We start from the raw sequence: 23,410 nt of genomic DNA, 5'->3' as shown, positions 1-23,410 counted from the left end.
TCTCCACGACCAACCGTCCGGGGGTGTCATGGCCCTGGTCCGCTAGTTCCTCCTTCGACCTACCTTAGACTAACGGGCCGGGATGAGACGGATAGGACGAATGGCTGATGCCATGCCATAGGATGGGCCCCGACCCTGGGACCTGCATCTCATGGGTCCATGGTTATTTCGCCCGCGTGGTCTTGGTCCTTGGGCTGTGCCGAAAGACGCGGACGCGGCGACTAGCGAAGAAGACGGAGAGTGAGAGATCCAATTCAGAGATACCTTAATATATCGGGGAGCCGCCCTCCCGTCCCCCAGTTGATGGAGATGCTTCCCCATCCCCCATTGTCTGGGTTTCCTTCGTTTATACCCAAACCACAGCTTCACGGCCATTCGCCTGTGAGCAAGACAAGCCATCCACCATGGCTCTGACTACGTGGTTGTTGACGGCCCTCGTTGGCCTTGCCAACGGCCTGGCCTCAACCGACACCATTACCTGGGGAGGCGACAACTCCCGTGCCGGCTACCAAACGTAAGTTTTCTATCTATCAATCATCCCGCTCCGTAGCTTTTCCTCCCCGGCGTCGATCGTCGCGTAGTCGCAACGGGAAGCGCTCCGCTTGGTGGGGGGGTAGGAGGGGATTCCCAAATGCAAAGAAAAAGAATGAAACCTAACGCAATACTTTTGACTGTAAAGAAACCATAACATGGACCCCTCCGTCGTAGGGAGCTCCCAGTTCGGTCAGCTCTTCCGGGCGGCTCTTCCCGGAAGATACGGCAACGTTCCTGAGCAGATCTTCTCTCAGCCTCTCGTTTACACTCCCAGCGGCGGCGACGGCACCCAATATGTCTATGTCGCTACGCAACAAAATAATGTCTACAAACTTAATGCCAAAACCGGCGAGATCATCGCCTCTCGCAACCTTCACATTCCTTTCCTCACCGCTGACCTGGACGGCTGCGTCGATGTCAACCCTCACGTCGGCATCACCGCCACCGGTGTCATCGACCCGGCCACCGACACTCTTTACCTGACTTCCAAAACCTATGCCGACCAAACCCAGACCGGAGTCGCCCAGGGCCGCCCGGCTGGACGATACTTCATCCACGCACTGGATGTTAACGACCTCAGCGAGCGACCCAACTTCCCTGTCGACCTGGAGGGCACCGTAGCTAGGAACAACCCGATCCGGTCCTTCAACGGCGGAATTCACCATCAGCGCCCTGGTTTGCTTCAGTCTGGCCAGTACATCTACGCCGGCTTCGCTTCTCACTGCGTGCAGTACAACTTCACTGGTTGGATTATCGGTTGGGACAAGACGACTGGTGCTCTCGTCGAGCGCTTCGCCACCCAGGGTGACGGTGTTCCCAGCGACATCCCCGGAGCCGGAGTCTGGATGTCCGGTGGCGGTCTCGCTTCCGACGACGCCGGCTCCATGTTCTACGCCACCGGTAACGGTTACGCTTCTCAGCTCAGCACTATCCCCGTCAACGGCCGCCAGCCCCCTACTGCTCTGGAGGAAGCTGCCGTTCACATGAGTATCAGCGAGGACGGAAGTCTGAGTGTAGCCGACTTCTTCATGCCTTGGGAGAAACAGGCGCTGGATGGCGCTGACAAAGATTTGGGAACCAGTCCTCTTCAGATTCTCCCCAGTACCTTCTCCTGTGGTGACGTCCGTCGCATTGGTGTTGTGACGGGCAAGAGTGGTAAGACATACTGGATTAACCTGGACAACATGGGTGGTTACCGAAACGGCCCCAACAGACTTGATTCCGTTATCCAGGTCTACCAGAACGACAACTCGGTGTACGCTGGAGCTGGTGTTTACCCGTTGGAAGGCGGTTACATCTACATCAATGGTATGTCTGAGCTGCATCTTTGCTTTTCTTTTATTTGCTCACCCCTGCTAACTGCGAGTAGTCATCCAGTTCCCCACCAACGTCTTCAAGTTCTCTTGCGAGGCCGGCGTCCCATCCTTCACCAAGGTTGCCACCAGCCCCAACAACAACGCCTACATTCTCGGTGTCAGTCACGGTACTGTCACGTCTCTTAACGGCCAACCTGGAACCGGTCTTTTGTGGACTATGGACGTTCAGGGTTCTCAGTTGAAGGTCTTTGAAGCCGTTCCGAAGGACGGCTCCCTCAACCTTCTCAGGTCCTTCAGCGTTCCAGGTTCAACCAAGTTCGGCAGAGCTGTCTTTGGTGATGGTATCTTGTACCAGGGTACCACACAGGGCTACCTCTATGCTTTTGGTTCGCCTGTCACTACTCCCATCACCTGCACCTCTCCCAACGAGTTCGGCACTGTCGATGTTGGTTCTCAGGGCGAGCCGCGTACCATCACCTGCACGGCTGTCATTGGCGTTTCTGTCTCCGAGATCGCGCTCGATGAGGCTGGTGACTATGTCATAACCACCGTCCCCACGCTGCCTCTTACTCTCACAGCTGGCCAGACCTTCTCTATCCAGGCCGCCTTCAAGCCGACCACCGTCGGCCTCGTTTCTGCTGACATCATTGTTACCACTACCAACTCTGCCGAGGGTTACAGCCAGGGTACTCACATCCGGTTGACCGGTACTGGTGAAAGTGCTGGCCCGTTGCTTGCTGTTACTCCTCCGACAATCACCTTCCAGGGCGTCATCACTGGCTCTGAAGGCGGACTGGAGGAGACCATCCTCTTCACGAACCAGGGTAACTCTGAGCTGTCCGTCACCGACGTGCAGTACTCCACGACGAGCGCCCAGGGCCCCTTCACCACCTGGGACAGGGCCACTGCCGCTCTCACTGTCGGAAAGTTTACTCTTTCCAACATTCCCTCCACCATTGCCGCCAATGCTGGTGCTACTGTCCGCATCGCGTTCGACTCTTCCGAGAGTGGCAGCTTCGGAGCTTACATCAAGGTGGTCACGGACGGTGGCAGCAAATCCTTCACCATCGCCGGTACTGCCGGTCCTGCTCCCGCCGCGCTTATCGAGTTCCAGACGCCTGATGCCACCGGCTGGGTTGAATACGACCCCAACGTGCCATTCACATTCGGCAACGTCACTGAGAACACTTCCAGGTCCCTGAAGTTCCGCGTGACCAACAAGGCTCCCACCGGAGGCGTTAACCTCGTCCTGACCGTCTCGAAGCCGCCCTTCGGTATCCCCGGTATCGTCTCGGCAGCTAACACAGTTGATCTTGCTGAGGGTATCCAACTTGCCCCCGGCGAGAGCGCTGATGCTACCATGATTTGTGCCGTGCCCAAGACTCAATGGAACACTGATCCTTACAAGGGCAGTGCTCCCTGGACCATGAACACCAACGACCCCAACTTCGAGAAGCACTTCTTCACTTTCGAGTGCACTGCCGTCTCTGAGCAGGCCCCCCCTCTTTTGTCCAACGGACAGGGTAAGTACCGATACGTCGGTTGCTTCAAGGAGAACAACCCCGGCCGCCAGCTTTCCAACCAGCTCTACGGAAACCCGCAGAGCGTCAACTCCATGTGTATCGAAGCCTGTGCCGAGCGTGGTTACATCTTCTGCGGAACTCAGTACCACACCGAGTGCTGGGGAGGCCGCAACATTCCTATCCAGAAGGTTGATGAGCGCAACTGCAACTTCGACTGTGGTGGAGACATTAACCAGGTCTGTGGTGGTAACGGTTTCGGAGACCTCGAGGGCGGCGCTTTCATCTCGCTCTTCGCCGACTCGCTTCAGTGGGATGGCAACACGACGACTCCTACGCCTGGCCCGAACCCTAGCGGTCCGGAAGTCAACCCTGGCGTGGGCCAGTACGTCAGCCAGGGCTGTTACACCGAGCCAGAGACCTCGCGTGCTCTTCCTAGCCTGGTCAACCTTGAGGAGAAGACCGTTGCCAACTGTATCACTGCTTGCTCTGGACGCAGGAACACGTATGCCGGATTGGAGTACGGAGGAGAGGTAAGTCAAACGTGCTATCAAACTTGACTAGCATTCACTAACAGTTACACAGTGTTGGTGTGGAAACACCCTTGCCGAGGGCTCAGTTCTCGCTCCCGCCGAGGAGTGCAGCATGGCTTGCGCAGACAACGCTACCGAACTGTGCGGTGGACCATCCAGACTGAACCTCTACAAGCTGGACGGCGACTTGCCCGGGCCAAGCAGCACCGTCCCAACCGGTACCGCCACCGCCACCGCCACCTCTACTCCTACGGCCTCTGCCCCTCCCACGAACGAACGCGTCGGCGACTGGCTCTTCGAGGGCTGCTTCACTGAAGGTGATGGTGTTCGTGCTCTTCCATCTCGCATGTATGCCAACGACTCCATGACTCTTGAGTCCTGTGGTGGCTTCTGCGAGGGTCTCAAGTACTTTGGTACCGAATACGGTAGAGAGTGTAAGTTGTATTCCTCCTTGTATCAAGTTAGCAATGACTGACAAACAACAGGTTGGTGTGGTGATGCTCTTGGCACTGGTAGTGTCGAGGCTCCTCTGACTGACTGCTCGTTCCCTTGCGCCGGCGACAGCACCCAGAAGTGCGGTGCTGGTAACCGTCTGCAGGTCTACCAATACTCTCCCGTCGCAGCATCTAGCACCCTCGCGGTCACATCTACTGCCGAGGTTTCTGCTTCCGAGACCGCGACTGCCGAGACTTCCACCGCCACCTTTGCAAGCTTCTCGGTCCCCGCCAATGGCACGGCTACCGCCCCTGTATCTGACGCGGCTGCCACCACGTTCTCTACATCCACTCTTTCAGAGCCGGCTACACTGTCGGAAACTCCCTCGTCTGTTGCGGAGACCACCACTTCCGCATCTCCTAGTTCATCCATCGCCGAAACTACTACCTCGACCACCTCCGCGACACCCACCCCTACCGGACCCGTCATCGTCCCCGGTAACGTAAACTTCACCTACTACGGCTGCTTCTCCGAGCCGGAGATCGGCCGCCTCCTGCCCACTCAGGTCCTCAACGACGGCGACGAGATGACCATCGACAAGTGCCTCGAGGTCTGCTACGACAGGACCTACGCCGGTGTCGAGTACGGCCGGGAGTGCTGGTGCGGCGACGCCCTCAACCTCGGCGGCGCCGACGACACCCGTCCCGCCGCCAACGAGACGGGCACCGACTGCTCGTTCACGTGTCCCGGCAACAGCACGCAGTTCTGCGGCGCCGGGTCGCGCATCAGCTTGTATATCCTCACCGAGGAGCTGGAGCTGCTGAAGAAGCAGAACGGCACGATTTCACGGAGGAGATGGTGATGAAAATAGAGAGAGAGAGAGGGTTTTAATGTTAATTCTTTGTACCTATTCAGAAATTAGGGCCACGGCACTGCGCGGATACGGATGCAGATTTTTTTTTATATATAATTCTGGTATCTTGCTTGGATCAGATGTCCAAGTTTGTTTAGACTATTGAGATATAAGAACTCTATTGAAAGATATTTTGAGCGGCTGAATTCATGTGTATGAAAAGCATAAAGCCTAGATCTTGTAATCGGTCATGCGGCACCAAGGCGATTGCTATTGAACTTAAACCATAGCAGTACTTTTCTTAAAGTAATTCACCACGTTGCTCGCTTCAATATCTACAGAGGAACCAGGAAGGAGAAAATACAGAACGACGAAAATTCCTCCTTTCCTTACTAGAGGGGATTCCTGGCCTTTAGTTCAACTCAACTACTCTTTGGCGGTTTCCTCATCCATCGGCTTTCTCCCGTGGATGGCCCAACTGCAAATTCCATAGTCAGCAAAACGCGTACATTCATTAGTACTCGAGTCAATCACTCACATGGAAAAGTACGCATGAATATCCTTGTTACGGAAATCCTTTCGGTTCTCAGCAAGCAACACCAGGACCTCCTCACGGCTCCAGCCAAGAGCTCTCGTCAACGGCGCCATGCAAACCGCCTCCCATCCCTGGTCGATGTTCTCGCCACCGCAGATCCCAAGCTCCTTGAACCGGCGCTCCTTCGGCCATGAGTTGGTAGGCCACTTGAGCTGCTGCATGACCACGTCGGTGAACCCCGCCTCGATCATCAGAGGCTTCAGTCCTTTGGGGTCTTGGAATGCGGCTCCGAGCTTTTGGGCGGCCTCGGCAAGCAGGCCTAGGGTTTTCATTACTGAATGCTCAGGTTTCAGTGTCCCGTCGTCGGATTTGAGGTACAGGTCTAGTTCGATCAGTTCTAGATATCCGCCGGGGGTGAGGTTACTATGGGAATGATGTTAGTGACTGATGATGTGGCTTCACAGCGGTGTTTAAACTATCGCGTCTGGTAGGGAAACTGGGATTGAGGACCAGACGCAGCAGCAATGCATCGCAATGATCTAGACAAAAGTGCTGGAGTGAAGCTAAATGGTTGAACAGGTTTACTCACTCATAGCATTTCTTGATGTAAGATTTCCAGTCGCTGATGGACGAGTTCATAATACGGCTGTGGATATAGTCGAAGGGCTGTGAAAAGGTCCACGGCTCTTCAATGTCGTCGATTTCGAACTTAACGTTGGGAGGCGTGCTGAGCGGTATTAGCTTCTGTAGCACCATTGGTAGTAAGAGTTGTTGAGGTAACAACTTGCAATTCTGGCTGTGCAGCGGAAAGATCGATACCGCGGACCTGGTAATGATGAGCTTGACCTGCTTCTGGGGAATAACTGGTGACAAACCTCGGCCTCAGGGTGTGCATCGCCAAAGTCCATGGCCCAGATACCTGTGCCGGTACCAACATCGAGAACACGGCCGACCTTGGCCCCCGTCTCGTTCGGCGGAGCTGTTCCAAGCTTATCGTTGAATGAAAGAAGAAACATGTGATGTTGCAGGTCTGATTAAGGGTCAATACCAGCATGTAACTTGAAAAGTGAAAATGGTTACCGAGTCTGTCGTTTTCTCTTTCGTCGTTGGGCAGGTTGTACTCTGTTGACCATGTTGGTTAGTTTGGACGGATGAGTACTAAACATGTAACAAAATCCGATTCTTACTGCCATCCTTGTATGCGTGGTAGGTTCTTCCGTTTTCAATTCGGTACTCAAGAATTGAGCTGGTTACACTCGCACTCGACGACGCGATGCTTCGCTGGAATAGAAACTGCGTCAGTTCCTAGATTCCCTAGACAAGCACAATCTCAAAACTCACAACTTCATCCTCTAAGCTGTCATGCTATTGAAATCATGGTTAGCGGCCATCCAAAGGTGTCTCGAAATATCAATGGGTACCTCGTCTCCGACTTCGATAAAGACCTCGTGATCAGGCACGTTGTTAGCCTGAGCGGTAGGGGCTGCCTCTGGCACTACAGGCTGGGCAGAGCCGGTCGCATTTGTGTCTGACATTGTTGTGGATTGGTAATAGGATATAATCCGTAAAGCAATGCCAACGCTACTACTACTACTACTAGAGAAAATCGCCAAGTTCATAACTATTTTAAGGCAGCACGAGAATTTATCTGAAAAGCACAGCATTCCGCCGTACCCCTCTTGTTCTCTGCATGCTTGTTGCCAACTAATGCGATGTCAGGTCTGTCTTCATCGGCCACTATAACTACATGAGGCTAAAGTCTTCGTACCAGAGCGAATTAATGCTAGTTAGTGACATGTGCTCGCATGACAACAGAGTTACCATGCGTTCACTGAGAAATTGCCCTGTAACTGGTAACCATTTTGCTGGTTCGGACCTGCGAGGGAAATGCGATCGGATGCGGATAAGGAACCGCTGCTCTCTCGCCCAATCGCTAGACTAACGGAGCTGCAGGTTGCTGTTCCGCTACATAATCCGAACCCCGCCTGCAGGATGCATGAAATTTGTTCTCTTTCGGTCAAAGACCCGACTTTTGCGAGGAATTTAAATTGCCCTGACATTGCTGCTCATGACTATTTAACAAAATCACCGAATCTTGGTCACCACAGGTTGTTTCTAGACCAATGGCCCTCCGGACTTATGTCTTCTTTCCACTCCTCTCTCAGTCAACAACTCAATGATGTTTTGGTGACCGGCTTCCAGTGCTGCAGAGAGGACATCCTCATAATCTTCGTAACCGATATTTGCATCTGCGCCGTGGTCAAGTAACAAGGCAACCATTTCTTTGTGGCCTCCCGATACCGCTCCGTACAATGGTGGTCCAAGGTTCCATGACCTTGAAGCATTCAAATCAGCACCGTGCCGAATGAGAAATTCCGCCGCAAACACATCTCCTTCGTAAGCAGCCATCTGAAGAACAGTTCCCCTTCTGTTACAATCATTGGTTATGTCGGCTCCTTTTTCAAGAAGCAACTCAGCGACCTTCAAGTGCCTTCCCAAGAGTGCACCAAGCAGTGCTGGCCGGTAACGTTCTCCTTGACACCTATGAATATCAGCGTCATGTTGAAGTAATAAGGTAACCAAGTCCTCATGGCCTAACGATGCTGCTATTTGCAGTGGTGCTCCCAGACCCCACTGAGGGCCATTTGGGTCAGCACCATACTGAAGTGTCAGATCGACTGCATCTTTGCAGCCTTCCAGGACTGCGATTTGAAGAGGAGTTGCGTGGTAATTTTGGTCCTCGCCGTCAGAGTGTTCATCTGAGTATTCATCAAAGTTTTCGTTGGCCTCGATTATTCGCCTACTGATGTCCACGAATTTATTCACCATTGAGATGTGAACGCCTGATGAATCTTCAAAAGTCTGCGAATCAATGTTGAGGACCAGTGGCAGCAGCTTTTTGGCCATGCGCTTGTGGCCCCCTTCCAAAGCCAACTGAAGCGCTGCACTGACGCTCGCGCCATTTTCAAGTAGGAGCATAGCAACATATGTGTGGTTATTGCAGAGCGCTGCCCCAAATGCTGTCCTAAACATTCCGTCGCCCCAAATGTTCACGTCAGCGCCTTCTCTCAGCAGAAATTCGACAATATTAAAGTGACCCCTGGCGGAGGCTGCTATAATTGCTGTGCCAAATCTTTCGGCTTTGACATTGATATCAGCACCTTTCTTGAGCAATAATTGGACAACTTCCAAGTCACCCCCAACGGAGGCTGCTATAATTGCTGTGCCAAATCTTTCGGCTTTGACATTGATATCAGCACCTTTCTTGAGCAATAATTGGACAACTTCCAAGTCACCCCCAACGGAGGCTGCTATAATTGCTGTGCCAAATCTTCCGGCTTTGACATTGATATCAGCACCTTTTTTGAGCAATATTTGGACAACTTCCAAGTCACCCCCAACGGAGGCTGCTATGATTGCCGTGCCGGTATCTCCGCCTTGCGCATTTACATCGGCGCCGTTCTTGAGAAGCAGCTCCACTATGTCTCTGTGGCAATGCAAGGATGCGCCTTGCAATGCTGTCTAGTGCTTTTCACAGCCCATGTTAATGTCAGCTCCGTGCTGAAGTAACAACTCTACGAGTTCTCTTTGGCCCGCCGTCGAGGCTATGTAAAGTGCCGTTCCCATGTCTGGCTTAGCGTTGACGTTCGCTCCATATTCCAGCAGTAAGAAGATGACCTCCTTATTCTTTGTTATCGTTGCATCTTGAAGAGCGAATATCGAATGTTGATCTGAGTCCTCAGCTTCCAAGTTCGGATCACCACCACTGCTCAATAAAATTCGGAGTATTTCAGTGAAACCTTCTCGTGCTGCCAAGAATGTTGCTGTTCCCAATCCGGATCTTCCGTGAGGGAATCTCAAAGGGCGTCGAGCGTTTATCTCGGCACCTGCTTGGAGCAGAAGTTGCACAATAGCTTTAAAACCATGTTGTGTTGCGAATATGAGTGGTGTCATATTATCCTTAGAATGAGAGTTGGCACTTGCACCTTGACTGAGAAGTGTTTTGACTATCTCAGTCTGACCAGCTTTCAACGCAGCTCGAAATGCTTGATAAAGCAATGTTGCACTAGCAGAAACCTTGCTATTCAACAGCCACAACACCACATCTTTGTAACCACCCGCTGCTGCATTGCACAGCATCTCTGGATGTTCTTTGAGACATTTCAGGTTTGTTGAAGTAGTACCCTTGAGTTCATTGAACAGCAGTTGTACTAGATCCTGTTCACTGGATCTTAGCGCGGCTGAAAACGCTACCCATAAATTTGCGTTCGTATTCTGGTTGTCTTTGCCAGCACCGTGCTGAAGAAGAATCTTCACTATACCAGTCTGACCTCTACCAGACGCCGCTGCGAGTGCTGTTTGATTCCATCTTTCTTTGCTATGAACGTCCGCGCCGTTTTCCAGGAGTGCTTGAACAATATGTTTATGGCCATTTATTGCAGCTGCGTGAAGAGAAGTCCAATGAAAAGCACCCTTGGAATTCACATCAGCCCCTCTGCCGAGGAGGAACATAACAATGTGTAGTTGACCTTTTGCAGAGGCTGAAATGAGTACCCCCGCCTTCATTGTGTCATTTAAAGCGGCGCCGTTGGCAAGCAGCAGCTTTGCAATCTCCTTATGGCCGTTTGATAAGGCTTCTTCAAGTGCCGTCATTATCCCCCGGTAGGAATCTTCCACGCCTGGTGCATTCGGGTCCCCACCCCTTTTAAGGATTAGTTGAACGATTTCTTCCCGGCCATTCCTGCAAGCGTTTTGCAATGCGGTTCCTGGTCTTTTTTGCGCAGGGCCTGCTTTCCATCGTGGTTGCTGCTGTCGGAAATTGACGTCAACACCCATGTCCAAGAGCATCTCGACGATCCTAACATAGCCTTGCGCAGATGCTTCCAGGAGCGCAGGTCCGCATCCTTCAAAGTTACTGAAATTGATTTTCTTGTTGAGCAACGAAGAAAGTAGCTTTTCATTTCCTATTGCAATCGCCGCTTCCAAATACGTTGGAAACCGGCTCTTAAGGGTCGAATTATCGGTGTCCTGTTTAAGGAAAGTGTGGATCAACAACCTTACCATGCTACTTTTATCGTCAGATTTAGACTGTTCTAGCACCGACAAAGCTTCTCGTGTACGTCCTCCAGACATTCTAGTCGTTAGCTCAGCGCCTCGGCGGAGCAGCAACTGAACGACGCCCTCGTGACCATGTCTGCATGCTGTTTCCAACGCCGTTACGGCATAATCGTCTTGGATCGGGGCATTAATGGAAGCGCCTTCATCAAGAAGAAGTCGAACAGTCTCACTGCTGCCGCTTTCACATGCTGCATTAAGAACGTCCTGGTCTAAATTTGCCCCTTTTTCGAGCAGTATTTGAACGATTCTGAGCCTTCCTTTCCTCGCTGCCTCCTCAGTGGCTAGATCAATATGTTTACTCGCCTTTGAACGGAATGTCGTGTAAGCCCTGGCGCCTGCGTTGAGGAGTAGCTCCACAACTTCGCTATGGCCTCCACTTATGGCAGCTGAGAGTGATGGGCTACCATATAAAAATCTTGCATCGTGGTTGTTCTTATTCAGATTCGGGTTGGCGCCTTTTTCAAGAAGGAATTTTACAACATCCAAATGCCCTTCGGTGGCTGCGGCTTCCAATGGTGTTCCGTGGTCCCCAAATTGCATATTCAACACGTCAAAGGCAAGAAAGCTTTCTAGCTCACTCACACCATAATCCTCTTGAAAAAGAGCTTTCACGACTGACGACAGTCCAAGCAAAGAGGCATAGTACAATGCTGTGGGCCTATGTCCCAACCAGGTTCCGTGGGTATTCCGTCGTTCAAAGTCCCGGATTTCGACGAATGTCTTCAGTGACCTTCTCCTATTCGTAAATAGCGCAATAGCCTGTTGATCAAGCTGTATTACCGAGATACCATTATGGTAATGGTGCGGCCAATGGTTTACGCCGTATGCAACTAGAGGATATCGTTTTTGAACATCTCGGTAATCCAGGTCTTCTAGGCCCTCTTCGAGAAGGATTGAAAGACATATAAAAGCCATCATAGTATGGGCTTTTCTAACATCTACCATGTATTTGGCTGCCTTCTCATGAGCTGTGATCCGGTCTGACTCAAGGTACTCTTGGACTGAAAAATGTGCGATGCGTATTGTGGCGTTTTCTGTCTCCTGTTCCAAAACAACCTCTGTAAATCCTGGACAAATCTTTTGAAGGTCATCAATATTTTCGACGCGTCGGTCGATGTCGAATTTCGGTAGAGCACCCGTGCTAAGCGGGACAATGGCGTCGACAGCAAGAGCATCAATGAGCTCTGGCGCAGTCAAAGGCCTTACAGCGCAACACAAAATTGATAGCATTTGCTGTGCTTGCTCCATAAAATCAGAAGGGATATTCTGCAACATCCTCGCATAGGTCTCGTCCAGTGTTCGAGGCAAGGAGTTGAGTAGCTTCTCAATAAGATAGGGACTTCTTGGGCATTGCTTGATCGCAATAAACTGACACTCAACCCATCTAAATCTGTCAATCGTTAGCTCTATTGTACGCAGACTAATCAGCCTCTGAGTACTTACACTCCTTGCGCTTTTTCGGTCAGTACCTGTTCAATTCTCGCGTGGTATTTCTTGAACTTCTGCAGCGCCGTATCACTTCGTAGATGCTCAGATACAAAACTGGCAATGTCTTCGTTCACATTGTTCTTCATGACGATAGTTTCCAGTTGACTGGCTCGTATGCCGTCGCTAATTTCAGGTAATTCTCGACTGGTTACCAAAAGATGTAGATTTCTCCAGTCTCTCATGCTCTGAAGTGTATCGAGCATTAGATGACGGGCCCTAAGAGCAGGGCTCTCATCCAGTGCGTCTAATATTACATAAACGTCATCGAACATTGCCACAAGCAAATGAAGGCATTCCAAAAGGCCTGTCACCGGTAGCATGCTATTTTTTTGCCTGTCGTACAAGTCCTTAAGAAACTTAGGCGTCGTTTTTAATTGGCTCAGTAGCTGAATGATGAGCGCACGAAGCATAGCAGAGTCGTCTTGTTTCGTCTCGTCATTGAAAGTAAAGTAGAAGAAACACAGCCCAATCTGCGATTGAGATCTTTGATGGCGTCGAGCATACTGTATCGCCGTCGAGGAAAGTACTGTTTTGCCACACCCCGCGAAGCCTTTGAGCCATAAGAAGGACCCTCGTGTTTTGAGCCAGTTACTAAATTCCTCCCCTTTTACAAACCACAACCCCGTACCGGGGTGCTTCTTCGCGCATGCATCGTTGAAGTTGATGGTCGCATCTGGAGCCTTGAGCCAATCTCTAATTTCGGAGGAAACAATCGAGGCGCTGACTGTTGCAAGGACCGCCTTGATGTCTTCGACGTCATTTTCAATTTGATCCACGGCACCTTGCTGTAGTAATGAAAGGACGAGTGATAAGTGACTGATTGCATCATCAATTTCCTCATCGAGCTTTTGCAGCGTACCGAGCTTGAATGGATATGCCAGCCGACGACCCGTAGCGCGAACAGCCGCCTGGAAACTACCACCTGGAACTTGTTCAAGCTTTTCGAGAATTTCTTGCAGTTCCTCTATGCATTCATTGCAGTTCTGCACGGCGTCAATGACTTCATCGGCCAGTTCTTCGTCTCGGTCTCTCGAATTTAGATATGATTCTAAGCGATCGAAAAACTGGCGCAGTCTCTCGAGCTTCTTCAACGTGCGGCTTGTGTCTGACGGCTGGTCTTTGACATCGTTGTAGTATTTGAATAACGCCTGGGTGACCTGGATGCCGAGAGAGGTAATGCCGACTGCTGTGCCTGCAGTAGATAACGGATCTGCCATCGTGGTTGATGGTTATTATGATGAAAATGAGGCAATGTGAGGAGTTAGACAAGGAAGAGTGGAAATGGCCGCAGAAACTGTTGAAGGTGGTCTTATTGGAACTGGATGGTTTTTTATGCACTGCCGCCACATACTGGGCCGCTCTGGAACGCCTAGCTCGACGCTGCATCATACGCCGCAATGATTTGGTGGGTGGGATGGTGCTCCTATTGGACGGCCTGATTCTGAACCATGACATGCAAATGGCTGTGCATGCGCATTGAGGAGCTCATCTTGCATTTGAACAAATCAAGATGCGAGTTGTAACAGTCAAAAAGCCCAAGGCGGTTGCCTGCCGCACGCGTTGGTGCACGAAGAAAAAATGGCAGGCCACGACTTGCCTGAGTCTCCCGGGATGCCTCGGGCTTACCAAGGTACAGATTGGCTGCGCAACCTGCAGTCAAGTTACCATACTCATTAAAGCATAAACGAATCAACTCTTCTGGGGATGTACTGTCGACAATTTAGGGACTCGTTATACTTGGCAGGCTCTACGGAAGCAACCTATTTGGGCTTTAGAGTTGAATTTGTTGCCACGCATAACCGCAAGTTAAACCAAACAATACCAGGATTTCTACTTCGACAACAGTTAATGCATTAAGGGAGCTAGGATGAGATATAGAGGTTGAGTAAGTTAGAAGCCTCCTCCACGATTAGCGAACCACTGGTGTTACTTACCTCCTTTACTGACGCACTACGAATCGATATTAGAGTTGCACTAGGTTTCTAGGTAGCTGATGATCAAATAGATATCCAGATAAAAACTCTTCATAACCCTGATTTCAGTGATTTAACTTTGAGTCGGGGATAGACAGCGCACTTTTATCCTTCACGTTCTGCTGGGTTCAACGTCGCTCCGCCTACGCCACACTTATTGCACAACGATGAAAGTGTTTAGAATTAATGACACGGCCCTGGATTATTCATAATCGAGAAGATACCCTTGACAAAATGTAGCCTTGGAAAGCTGACTTCCAGGAAGCTCCACGTGGGTTGCCATCTCAGAAAAATATGCCTAATGCGGCCAAGACACAGTTGTAGAGAAGATACCCCTTTGCTACGGTGGTGGGAACAAATGAGGTTGGTTAGCGGTGACTTAGTAAAGCTTACACAATTATAACCAGGATCAAAGCTCGCCTGGGATTAAACATATCGAGAGATGAAAAAGCGTAGAATGCGACCAGCCACACTTCGCCGAAAAAAGCTGTCAGAAGCCCCGATGTCACTTGAACACCCAAAAACGGCCAAACCACCACGTGCCGTATCGCGCTAAAGATGGCAGCTGAGACCTCCCACCCCATCATTTTCCACTTGGCTTCATTCTACCCTGCTCTTTCATCAACCTCATCTATCGCAATCCTCATACTGCATTTGAAAGAATTTGAAAGTGAACGAAATGGCCTTCGTTGTGCTACTCGTCGCAGTTATCGCCGGCATCTTGGCGAGAGAGTTATGGCTCTGGTATCGCCTCTCACATGTTCCAGGGCCATTCTGGCATGCTATCACGGGCTTTTCCATGGCGCGTGCCGCGCTAAATGGATCGGTTCATGAGTATTACATGGAGCTGCATGAGAAATACGGTGAGGAACAGGTGACTCCTGGCTACGAGTCACAGCCTGGCTAAGATTCAAATAGGACCCTTGGTTCGTATAGGTCCAAATACAGTCATGTTTAGTGATCCGGAGACGCTGAAAAAGATCGCCGCTGCTCGGAGCAAATACACCAAAGGCGAGTGGTATGCGGTTGGAAGGACCACGCCTGGCGAGGATCATTTGTTTTCCATGCGCGATGAGGGAAAGCGCAAGTATCTGAAGAGCAAGATGGGACCAGGTGTGAGTAAAGCGTACTCTGCGATACCCTCGAATTGAGACGGCCAGCTAAGGGAGGAGCAGTATTCTGGCCTTGAAAATGGCGGATTCGAAGCAGGTATCGACAAACATGTCGCGTCATTCATCGATTTGATCGAGAGAAAATACGTATCTACGGCAAAGGAGTTCAGACCCATGGATATGGCCAGCAAATCGACATACTTTGCTCTTGATGTAATCAGCGAGTTGGGTTTCGGCCACGCTTACGGCTTTCTCAAAGAAGATAGGGACTTGTACCAATATGTGAGCACCAAAGATGCGTTCTTCCCTGTCATGATAACCATGGGAAATGTGCCCTGGTTGGCGAAGCTCATGCACAGCTGGCCTCTCAACCTGGGCCTACCAAAGTCTGGGGATTCTGCTGGGTTTGGAGCGCTTATGGGGTATGCATATCTAGTATCACGTCCTATGAAGTCTTGTCTAACGGGTTAATAGGTTTGCAAAGACTTTTGTTGATGGAAGGTTGGCTCCTGATACCAAGCCCGGGCGGGACATGATTCAGTCCTTTATCAACGCGGGGCTGAGTAGAGAGGAACTGACACAAGAGGTCTATGTGGAGACGTAGGTTCTTTGATAGATCTCAAGGGTTTGTGCAAAAGCTGACTATTCGCAGAATAGCAGGATCAGACACCACGGCGACCGCAATCCGAATGATTCTCTTGTCATTACTTTCGAACCCCTCGGCATTTGCAGCACTCCGAGCAGAAATTGATGCGGGCATCGCGAACGGAATGCTCAGTTCTCCGGTCAAAGACGCTGAGGCCAGGTCCATGCCATATCTCCAGGCTGTAATTCGCGAAGGACTCCGGCTCTATCCGCCATCCACTGGCATTGTCAGCAAAGAAGTGCCGGCTGGCGGAGACACGATTCACGGGTACCGCTTACCTGCCGGAACCCAGCTCGGAGAGAATGTTTGCAGTATCGGCCGGACGAAGAGCGTTTTTGGGCCCGATGCGCATCTTTTTAGACCTGAACGATGGCTTGAAGCCGCTAATGATGATGAGAAGTTCAAAGTAATGTTGAGCACGGCGGATTTGGTTTTCGGGTTTGGCAAGTTCTACTGTATGGGAAGGAACATTGCGTTGATTGAGCTGAACAAGATTTTCGTCGAGGTAAGGAACTCCTCCTATTCTTGGAATCCATGCTGATTACCTTATAATTACAGCTTCTCCGGAGATACGACTTTGCTACTGCAAAGCCCGAGAAGCCCTTGAAGTTGTGGAGTGCGGGTTTCTGGATCACGCATGACTTTTGGTTAAGGATCTCAAGACGAACTGGCAGGAGGCAATACTAAGTGGATTTTCTATAAACTATGTGCCACAGCAATTAATCGGGTTGAAAGGGCGCTATAAGCAGTTTTTTACGTTTAAACATTCTATACTTTAATCAATGAATTGCTCTTCAGCTACTGTCCTGGTGTAAAGCCAGCGTAAGTGGGATACGCCGGAAAGCCCCAAGGTATGCTGTTATTCAGGAGATGATGGTCCAGGCCCTTTCCTCCGCCGTTCATGTAAAGAAATTTGGTAAAGGGTACTGTCGCGAAGTACGAAAACGTGATATTTGCAGGAACGAAAGCCACATCTCCCGGGAGCAAACTTGCAGTGTCGTAGCCATCAACGGAGAGCACAAGTTGACCTTCTTGAAGCTCCAAAGCGAAATGATGGGGCAGAGTCACAGTGTTTTTTGTTTCGTTTTCCAGTTTGGGAGACATGATGATTGTGCCGAGAGTGAAGTTCCCATCCGTCTGCGTGGGAGTGACCAGGGGCTGGATGACCTTGTAGCCGATCTCGGCATTAAGGTAAATAGGACCGTAATTGTTCGCGACGAAATATGGCTCGGTGGGATCATCCGGAAGAGTATTCAGCCCATCATGCCAGTTCAAACCTGCGTCGCCTGCCGTTCCGTTAATCATATCCCGTCTTGGAATGTATTCTTCGGCCGGTGCGGCGATCAAGTCCAAACTCCGAAGCTGTGCGTCTATTTCAGGGGTGAGAGGGCCAAACGGTTCTGGGTCATCTGGTATCGGGACATATGGGGATCCAACAGCAGAGTTGTATTCCCCAATGCTGAATTCTGCAAACAGTTTCTCGAAACCGCCGGGGTGGAAGATGTGATTCAGCTGAGTATCGGGGTCGATGAGCTGAAATGTATGGATGGTTCCAGGGGGTGCGCTCCCATAGTCACCCAGGCTAGCAACCCGTGCCTCATGGTTGGCGCCTGTGGCATTTTTTTGTGCCCATAATTCGGCTCGGCCGCGTGAGCAGTAGAAGTGTTCATGCGTTCGCTCGTGGGTGTGAGGTCGCGCCACCGTCCATCCAGAAGTTTTCCCGTTGTGCTGGACCATGGAGAATGCTCCATCGGATGAATTTGTTGTGATGGCGAAACGGACAATATCCGACTTTGTCAATTTGATTGCGCGACCCTTGAATTTGGGTAATACGTATGGCCGAGGGTAATCGGGAGCCACATCGACAAGGAGGTTGCCGGAAGGGCTTGTAGATGCTTCTGTAAGGGAAGCATGGTAGAAAAGTAATGCACCTAGCTGATAAAGCTTCATGATGAATGTGCTCAAGGGGTTACAGGCCGAATGAGACAGGAGCGGACTTGAGCATTAAGAAAAGACACAAGGGCGTGACCTTTAGAGACGATGCCCTTTATCATAGAACCGTCGAGTAAGCAAATAGTCTTATTCCTGTGATGCCGAAGAGCTATCGAACTTCCGGATTCGGGTATTGTAAGCGGCCACTTGGGGTAACCTCGGCGATGTTTTTCAGGGCCATCCGAACGGACCATTTACAGGCGTTTCGGAGAACAAACCCGGCGTTTTATTGAACTGATTATTCTTGGCCTCACTTGTTATTGGACGGGGCGTTCTCAATGTGGAAAATGGCGTGCCGAGAGTGGTGCAGGGTGTTGAGGAATATATTGCAGCTGAGCCTTAACGGGGAAGGCCTTCTAGAGTTTTCTCTTCTTTAGTTATACTTACGCAACTGATAGGTACTCAAACCTGCTTACGTTCTGTAAGCGACCCTCTTTTTTGCTGACGCGATATTGTGCAACATCTTCCTAGGAACATCAGCCTTAGGTATGTAGAGGCCGCAGACGTTAACGCGATGATGTTGCTTGACTTGACGCATGGGGTGAGCAGTAATTATTACTCCACCACTTAGCACCCGCATACGGTAAAACTACCCGATATCGAATGGTAGAAACGTACTCTGCGGGTCCAGAACACAAATGACATCCTAATTGAATGCACGTTCCCTCCTGTCCCACATTCGCTTGTTAGTTGATGGTTATATCATCTCTTGCTTAAGACAACGTTCATTTTTGCAGTCCACAACATGAATTTCCAAGGTATGAAGGCAAAACTACCTCCGGTTACTATTTCGCGGAAATTTGTATTTGTTTCTGTAACCCTCTCCCAATGTCATGTCGCTGGATGAGTTTTAAACCGCATTGTTAGAGTGCTTGTGAGACGAAGTCTTACAGACTCAATATAATGTGACTTTCTTGTTCTTGAATAAAATCAGCGTCATTGTTGTTCACTACATAGTTGAAGTTACAGATCGCTTCAAAGCTGTACAGGATGAAATAGTGGTCTCAAGGAACCTAGCTCATTATACAACCTAGCGCAACGGAGGACAGCTGCGGGAAGGCGTAGGTAGTAGCGAGCGGAGCAATCAACGCTACTAGGGAGAGGCGAGTGGTATTTTAAAGTTGCCATGAATAGATTGAATGATGGTGCTATCCTTGTTGCCTTGTGGGTGTTCAAAATTTGCAGCTACTTCCTTGAGTGTTCATGGTAAACATCTCGACTTTGTATTGCCGGATCGTATAAGAGCCTGCCTTCGTCCCTATTTGAGTGTTGCGGATGCCACTTATTGGTTACTGACATCAACTTTTATTGACAGGAAGTTTCTCTTTGACACATTAGGCCCTCGCGAAGAGTTGCAGAGTTCTCTCTTCCCGCGGAAGAACAATGATTCCAATTGCAATCCTCCCTACAAGTCTTGCGAAACAATTAAACATCTTCCCAAGAATTCGGATCATGACACTGATAACCGCTAGCTTCCACGTAGTATATAGATGATTCGTTAATCAGCCACAGCAGGGACCTTCATGACCTAATTACAATAAAGTTTTGAGGATCACTAACTCAGAATAGACTTATTAGCTGCATCGACTAAGTGATCACCATTGAACAAGACAGAAGGCAGTGACGCAACCGATCTTTGATTACTGCAGCCTCCCGATCCGTCCCGTGGACACGCCCGCCGTTGCCAAGCCGGTACGTCGACCGGCTTTTCAAGTGCCCATTCCGAAGTTGGTTGGCCGCGCCCCGCGGAGATGCTGGTGTAGATCACCTCTAAGCACCCGAGTAAGCTCAGCCCAGTCTCCACCTAATGACACATGAATTGACTGTTCACAGCGCCATTCAGGAGCTTGTCAGGTTCTTCCAATTCCCACCCTCTGGATGATCGACGTCATCCAGCATGCCACACCTGCAGCTGTCAAGAATGCGGACTCATCGCCCCAGAGAATCCGGACAGCCGGTGACCAGTAAAAGACGGCTGCGGGCCCAGGTAAAATGCTGTTTTGATATTGCTTCTCGTACCACTTCCGTGTCGAACATCAAACTCTATTTGCACAATGGGAGCGACAAGTCATTTTGTTGTGAAGAAGACGGACCACCCGGGATCTACTCCTCAAGAGATCGCAAATGAACCCAATTGGGGCTCCGGTCACAACCATCGTATCGGCTTCAAGAACAAGGACAACCGCGTGCCTGGATACGTGGAAGAGGCGAAGGGGAAGCTGAGCGCATATCACACTCGAGTAGAGACTGGCGAGCTGGTCAATTTCGAGGATATTGTCAAGGCCCAGGAGGATCTGAGCCTTCTGCATCCGGAAAACAGGTCCGTAGGCTGGCGCTACGTACTCGACGTTACCGAGGACTGGGTCAAGTACGGCCAAAAATGGCCAGCAAACTTGGAAGCTGAGAAGAAGAAACAGGAGGACAAGAAGAAGCAAGACGAATCCAAAAAGGAAGACAAACCCCAGCAAAACGGCCACTCGGAAAAGTCTAACAAAAATGGGCAGAAGGAGAAGGGAGAAGATAGGCCAGAGGACAAGTACTCGCCACATGAGCTTGCGCTCTTGCGTGCATTGCAGCATGAGAGCGAGTATATAAAGAAGCTCGAGGTCAATGACGGAAAACGGGCTTCTCCTCAGAAAGACCATCGACGGGATATTGCAATCGACGAGGCCGACCAGTTCACACCCGACAATTGGCTGCCACGCAGTCCCGAGTTGATCCGGCTTACAGGAAAGCACCCCCTTAATGCCGAGCCGCAGCTAAATAAGCTCTATGGAGCTGGTTTGATCACGCCTAACGAGCTGCATTACGTCCGGAACCATGGGCCTGTACCTCGTCTGTTGTGGGAGTTTCACACCGTCGACGTGGACAATGGCAAACTGCTCCTTTCGATGGATCAGATCAAGAATGACTTTGACGCTGTCAATATCCCTGTTTTCCTGGCCTGTGATGGCATGCGACGAAAAGAGCTGAACCTCATCCGCAAATCCAAGGGGTTCAACTGGGGTTCTGGCGCAGGCAGCTGCGCTTATTGGAAAGGGCCTCTTCTACGAGATGTTCTCCTCGCCGCTGGCATCCCTGACGAATTGAGTGAAGATAAACGCTACTGGGTCAACTTTGAAGGCGCAGACGAGCTGAGTGAGGGCAAGTATGCAACCAGCTTGCCGTTTGACTACGCCATGGACCCCATGAACGATGTCCTGCTCGCCTACGAAATGAACGATGTTCCTCTTCCGCCTGACCATGGGTACCCAGTACGATTGATAGTCCCAGGCTACGTCGGCGGACGCAACGTAAAGTGGCTGAAGAGGATATGGATTAGTGAAAAGGAGAATGACTCTCACTATCACATATGGGATAACCGCGTGCTGCCGTCTTTCATCACGGAAATGGAAAGCGAGTTTGCCGAGACCATGTTCCGACACCCGAGCACGGCGTGCAATGAGCAGAACCTCAACTCTGTGATTGTGCGTCCGGAACAGGGTGAGAAAATTAGCCTTGCAGACGCTCACCGGGGGAAGTCGTACCGGATCCAGGGGTTTGCGTACGACGGCGGTGGGCACGAAGTGCAGAAGGTTGAGGTGTCTCTCGACGGCGGCGAGACGTGGCTGTACTGCATACGCGAATTCCCCGAGGCGCCCATCAGACACGGTAAGAAGTTTTGGACGTGGCTGCATTGGTATGTCGACGTGCCTCTCTCGCATCTGATCCAGGCGCGGGAGATCAAAGTCCGCTGCTTCAATGTGTTCAAGAACACGCAGCCTGAAAAGCCGTCGTGGAATCTGATGGGTATGATGAACAACTGCTGGTACACGGTAAAGTCGGAAATCGTCGAGGACGAGGATCCAAAGTCCGATTCCACATACGTCTTGTTCAGACATCCAGTTGAGCCTGGAACTGGCGATGGCGGATGGATGAAGCCGAGCGTGGTGAACCAAGTTGAAGCGGCGAAACGAGATGCAGGCACCCCGCAGAAGCAGTTTACGCGAGAGGAGATTGAGAAACATGACAAGGAAGATGACTGCTGGATTGTTGTGGATGGAAAGGTGTACGACGCAACGTCGGTGATGTCGTGGCATCCTGGTGGAAAGGCGCCCATCATGGCGCATGCTGGCCGGGTACACCAGGAGGCAACGGAGGAGTTTGATAGCATCCATGATGGGTTTGCATTTGACAAGCTGAACGGTAATTCCACAAATACTCTCTTAGCTGACAGTTCTAACATTCGTAGAATGTCTCCTCGGAGTCGTCACCGACAAGGCCATGAACTTTATCAAAAAGAACGCGGAATTAGCAGCCGCCGAAAAGGCCAAGGATGAGGGCAACAACAAGCGCGCGTTGCAGAAGCACAAATGGATGCCCACGAAACTGATCGACAGAAAGCCACTCTCGGAAGACACCTTTTCCTACACGTTCCAGCTCCCAGACCACAAGGCAGTTCTCGGGCTAGGAACCTGCCAGCATGTCTTTATCGGATTCCACATGCATGATAAAATGCTCGTGCGGTCTTATACACCCACCCGCCCCATCCTCCCGGCACCGAAGAACGCACTTAGTGAGATCCCAGAGCAGAATGGTAACAGTGACAAGCATGGCCCAGCTGATGGAGACGGCACTTTCGAGCTTGTCGTAAAGACATATTTCCCCACGGACAAGCAGCCAGGCGGAGCCATGTCGAACATTTTGCACTGCATGCCTATCGGAGGCGAAGTTGAGATTCGCGGCCCGACGGGTGAGATTACGTACGAAGGTAATGGAAAGTTCATCATTGATGGGGAAGAGAGGGTGTACAAGCACGTATCGTTGGTTCTTGGCGGCTCGGGTGTGACCCCTGGGTACTCTCTAATCGCGAGGATTGTGGCGGCTGGAGATGACGAGACCGAAGTTCGCGTTGTAGATGCCAACAAAACGGAGAAGGACATTTTGCTTCGAAGCGAGCTTGGAGGGTTTGAGAGGAAGAGCGACGGAAGGTTGAAAGTGACGCATGTCCTTAGCCACCCTAGCGACGGGTGGAAGGGGTTGAGCGGTCACGTCGACGAGGATATTCTCAAGAAGACTCTTTTCCCACCATCGGAAGACAGCGCGGTCTTTCTTTGCGGGCCGCCGACAATGATTCAGAAGGCGGTTCTACCAGCGTTGAAAGGTGAGTCCCCTTAGGTGCACATGTCACCAACGTTGCTAACTATTTGCAGATTGGGGCTACGTAGAAGACAAGAATGTCTTTGGCTTCTAATCCAGTCCATCACTCAATCATGAATAACGACGGTGTAAGGTGCAAGAGACGTGGGGCTTTAGATTTTCTCCTTTATTTGATTGTTTTATCGTAATGAAATGCCAGAGATTCTAACATTCGTA

General features: G+C 50.7%; 6 protein-coding genes across 6 annotated transcripts; 3 read left to right on the top strand and 3 right to left on the bottom strand.

Annotated features, from left to right (window-relative positions):
- Positions 1-1,517: 1,517 nt before the first annotated feature.
- CTRU02_201295 (WSC domain-containing protein) lies at positions 1,518-5,200 on the top strand (the record flags this gene model as incomplete). The annotated part of the gene is made up of 4 exons (XM_036726325.2): positions 1,518-1,842; positions 1,904-3,903; positions 3,956-4,337; positions 4,389-5,200. The coding sequence occupies 4 exons, from the start codon at positions 1,518-1,520 to the stop codon at positions 5,198-5,200; spliced, it is 3,519 nt and encodes a 1,172-aa protein (XP_036582007.2).
- A 417-nt stretch (positions 5,201-5,617) lies between these two features.
- CTRU02_201294 (methyltransferase domain-containing protein) lies at positions 5,618-7,261 on the bottom strand (the record flags this gene model as incomplete). The annotated part of the gene is made up of 8 exons (XM_070203824.1): positions 5,618-5,669; positions 5,730-6,149; positions 6,316-6,470; positions 6,511-6,552; positions 6,602-6,756; positions 6,807-6,848; positions 6,914-7,031; positions 7,148-7,261. The coding sequence occupies 8 exons, from the start codon at positions 7,259-7,261 to the stop codon at positions 5,618-5,620; spliced, it is 1,098 nt and encodes a 365-aa protein (XP_070062406.1).
- Positions 7,262-7,841: 580 nt separating this feature from the next.
- Positions 7,842-13,549, bottom strand: CTRU02_201293 (uncharacterized protein; the record flags this gene model as incomplete). The annotated part of the gene is made up of 3 exons (XM_036726323.1): positions 7,842-9,205; positions 9,263-12,234; positions 12,288-13,549. 3 exons carry the CDS (start codon positions 13,547-13,549, stop codon positions 7,842-7,844), a joined length of 5,598 nt encoding a protein of 1,865 aa, XP_036582005.1.
- Positions 13,550-14,984: 1,435 nt separating this feature from the next.
- On the top strand, positions 14,985-16,750 carry CTRU02_201292 (cytochrome p450; the record flags this gene model as incomplete). Its single annotated transcript, XM_070203823.1, has 6 exons — positions 14,985-15,168; positions 15,224-15,420; positions 15,481-15,839; positions 15,892-16,017; positions 16,070-16,568; positions 16,622-16,750. 6 exons carry the CDS (start codon positions 14,985-14,987, stop codon positions 16,748-16,750), a joined length of 1,494 nt encoding a protein of 497 aa, XP_070062405.1.
- A 111-nt stretch (positions 16,751-16,861) lies between these two features.
- CTRU02_201291 (quercetin -dioxygenase) lies at positions 16,862-18,013 on the bottom strand (the record flags this gene model as incomplete). Its single annotated transcript, XM_036726322.1, has 1 exon — positions 16,862-18,013. The coding sequence occupies one exon, from the start codon at positions 18,011-18,013 to the stop codon at positions 16,862-16,864; it is 1,152 nt and encodes a 383-aa protein (XP_036582003.1).
- Positions 18,014-20,109: 2,096 nt separating this feature from the next.
- On the top strand, positions 20,110-23,288 carry CTRU02_201290 (nitrate reductase; the record flags this gene model as incomplete). The annotated part of the gene is made up of 3 exons (XM_036726320.1): positions 20,110-22,240; positions 22,287-23,198; positions 23,248-23,288. 3 exons carry the CDS (start codon positions 20,110-20,112, stop codon positions 23,286-23,288), a joined length of 3,084 nt encoding a protein of 1,027 aa, XP_036582002.1.
- Between the last annotated feature and the right edge of the window lie 122 nt (positions 23,289-23,410).

Source organism: Colletotrichum truncatum (assembly GCF_014235925.2).
Source record: "Colletotrichum truncatum strain CMES1059 chromosome Unknown Contig_0001, whole genome shotgun sequence".
Taxonomy (NCBI): domain Eukaryota; kingdom Fungi; phylum Ascomycota; class Sordariomycetes; order Glomerellales; family Glomerellaceae; genus Colletotrichum; species Colletotrichum truncatum.
Note: the sequence above shows the minus strand (reverse complement) of the source record. Positions and strands in the feature narration are given on the sequence as shown.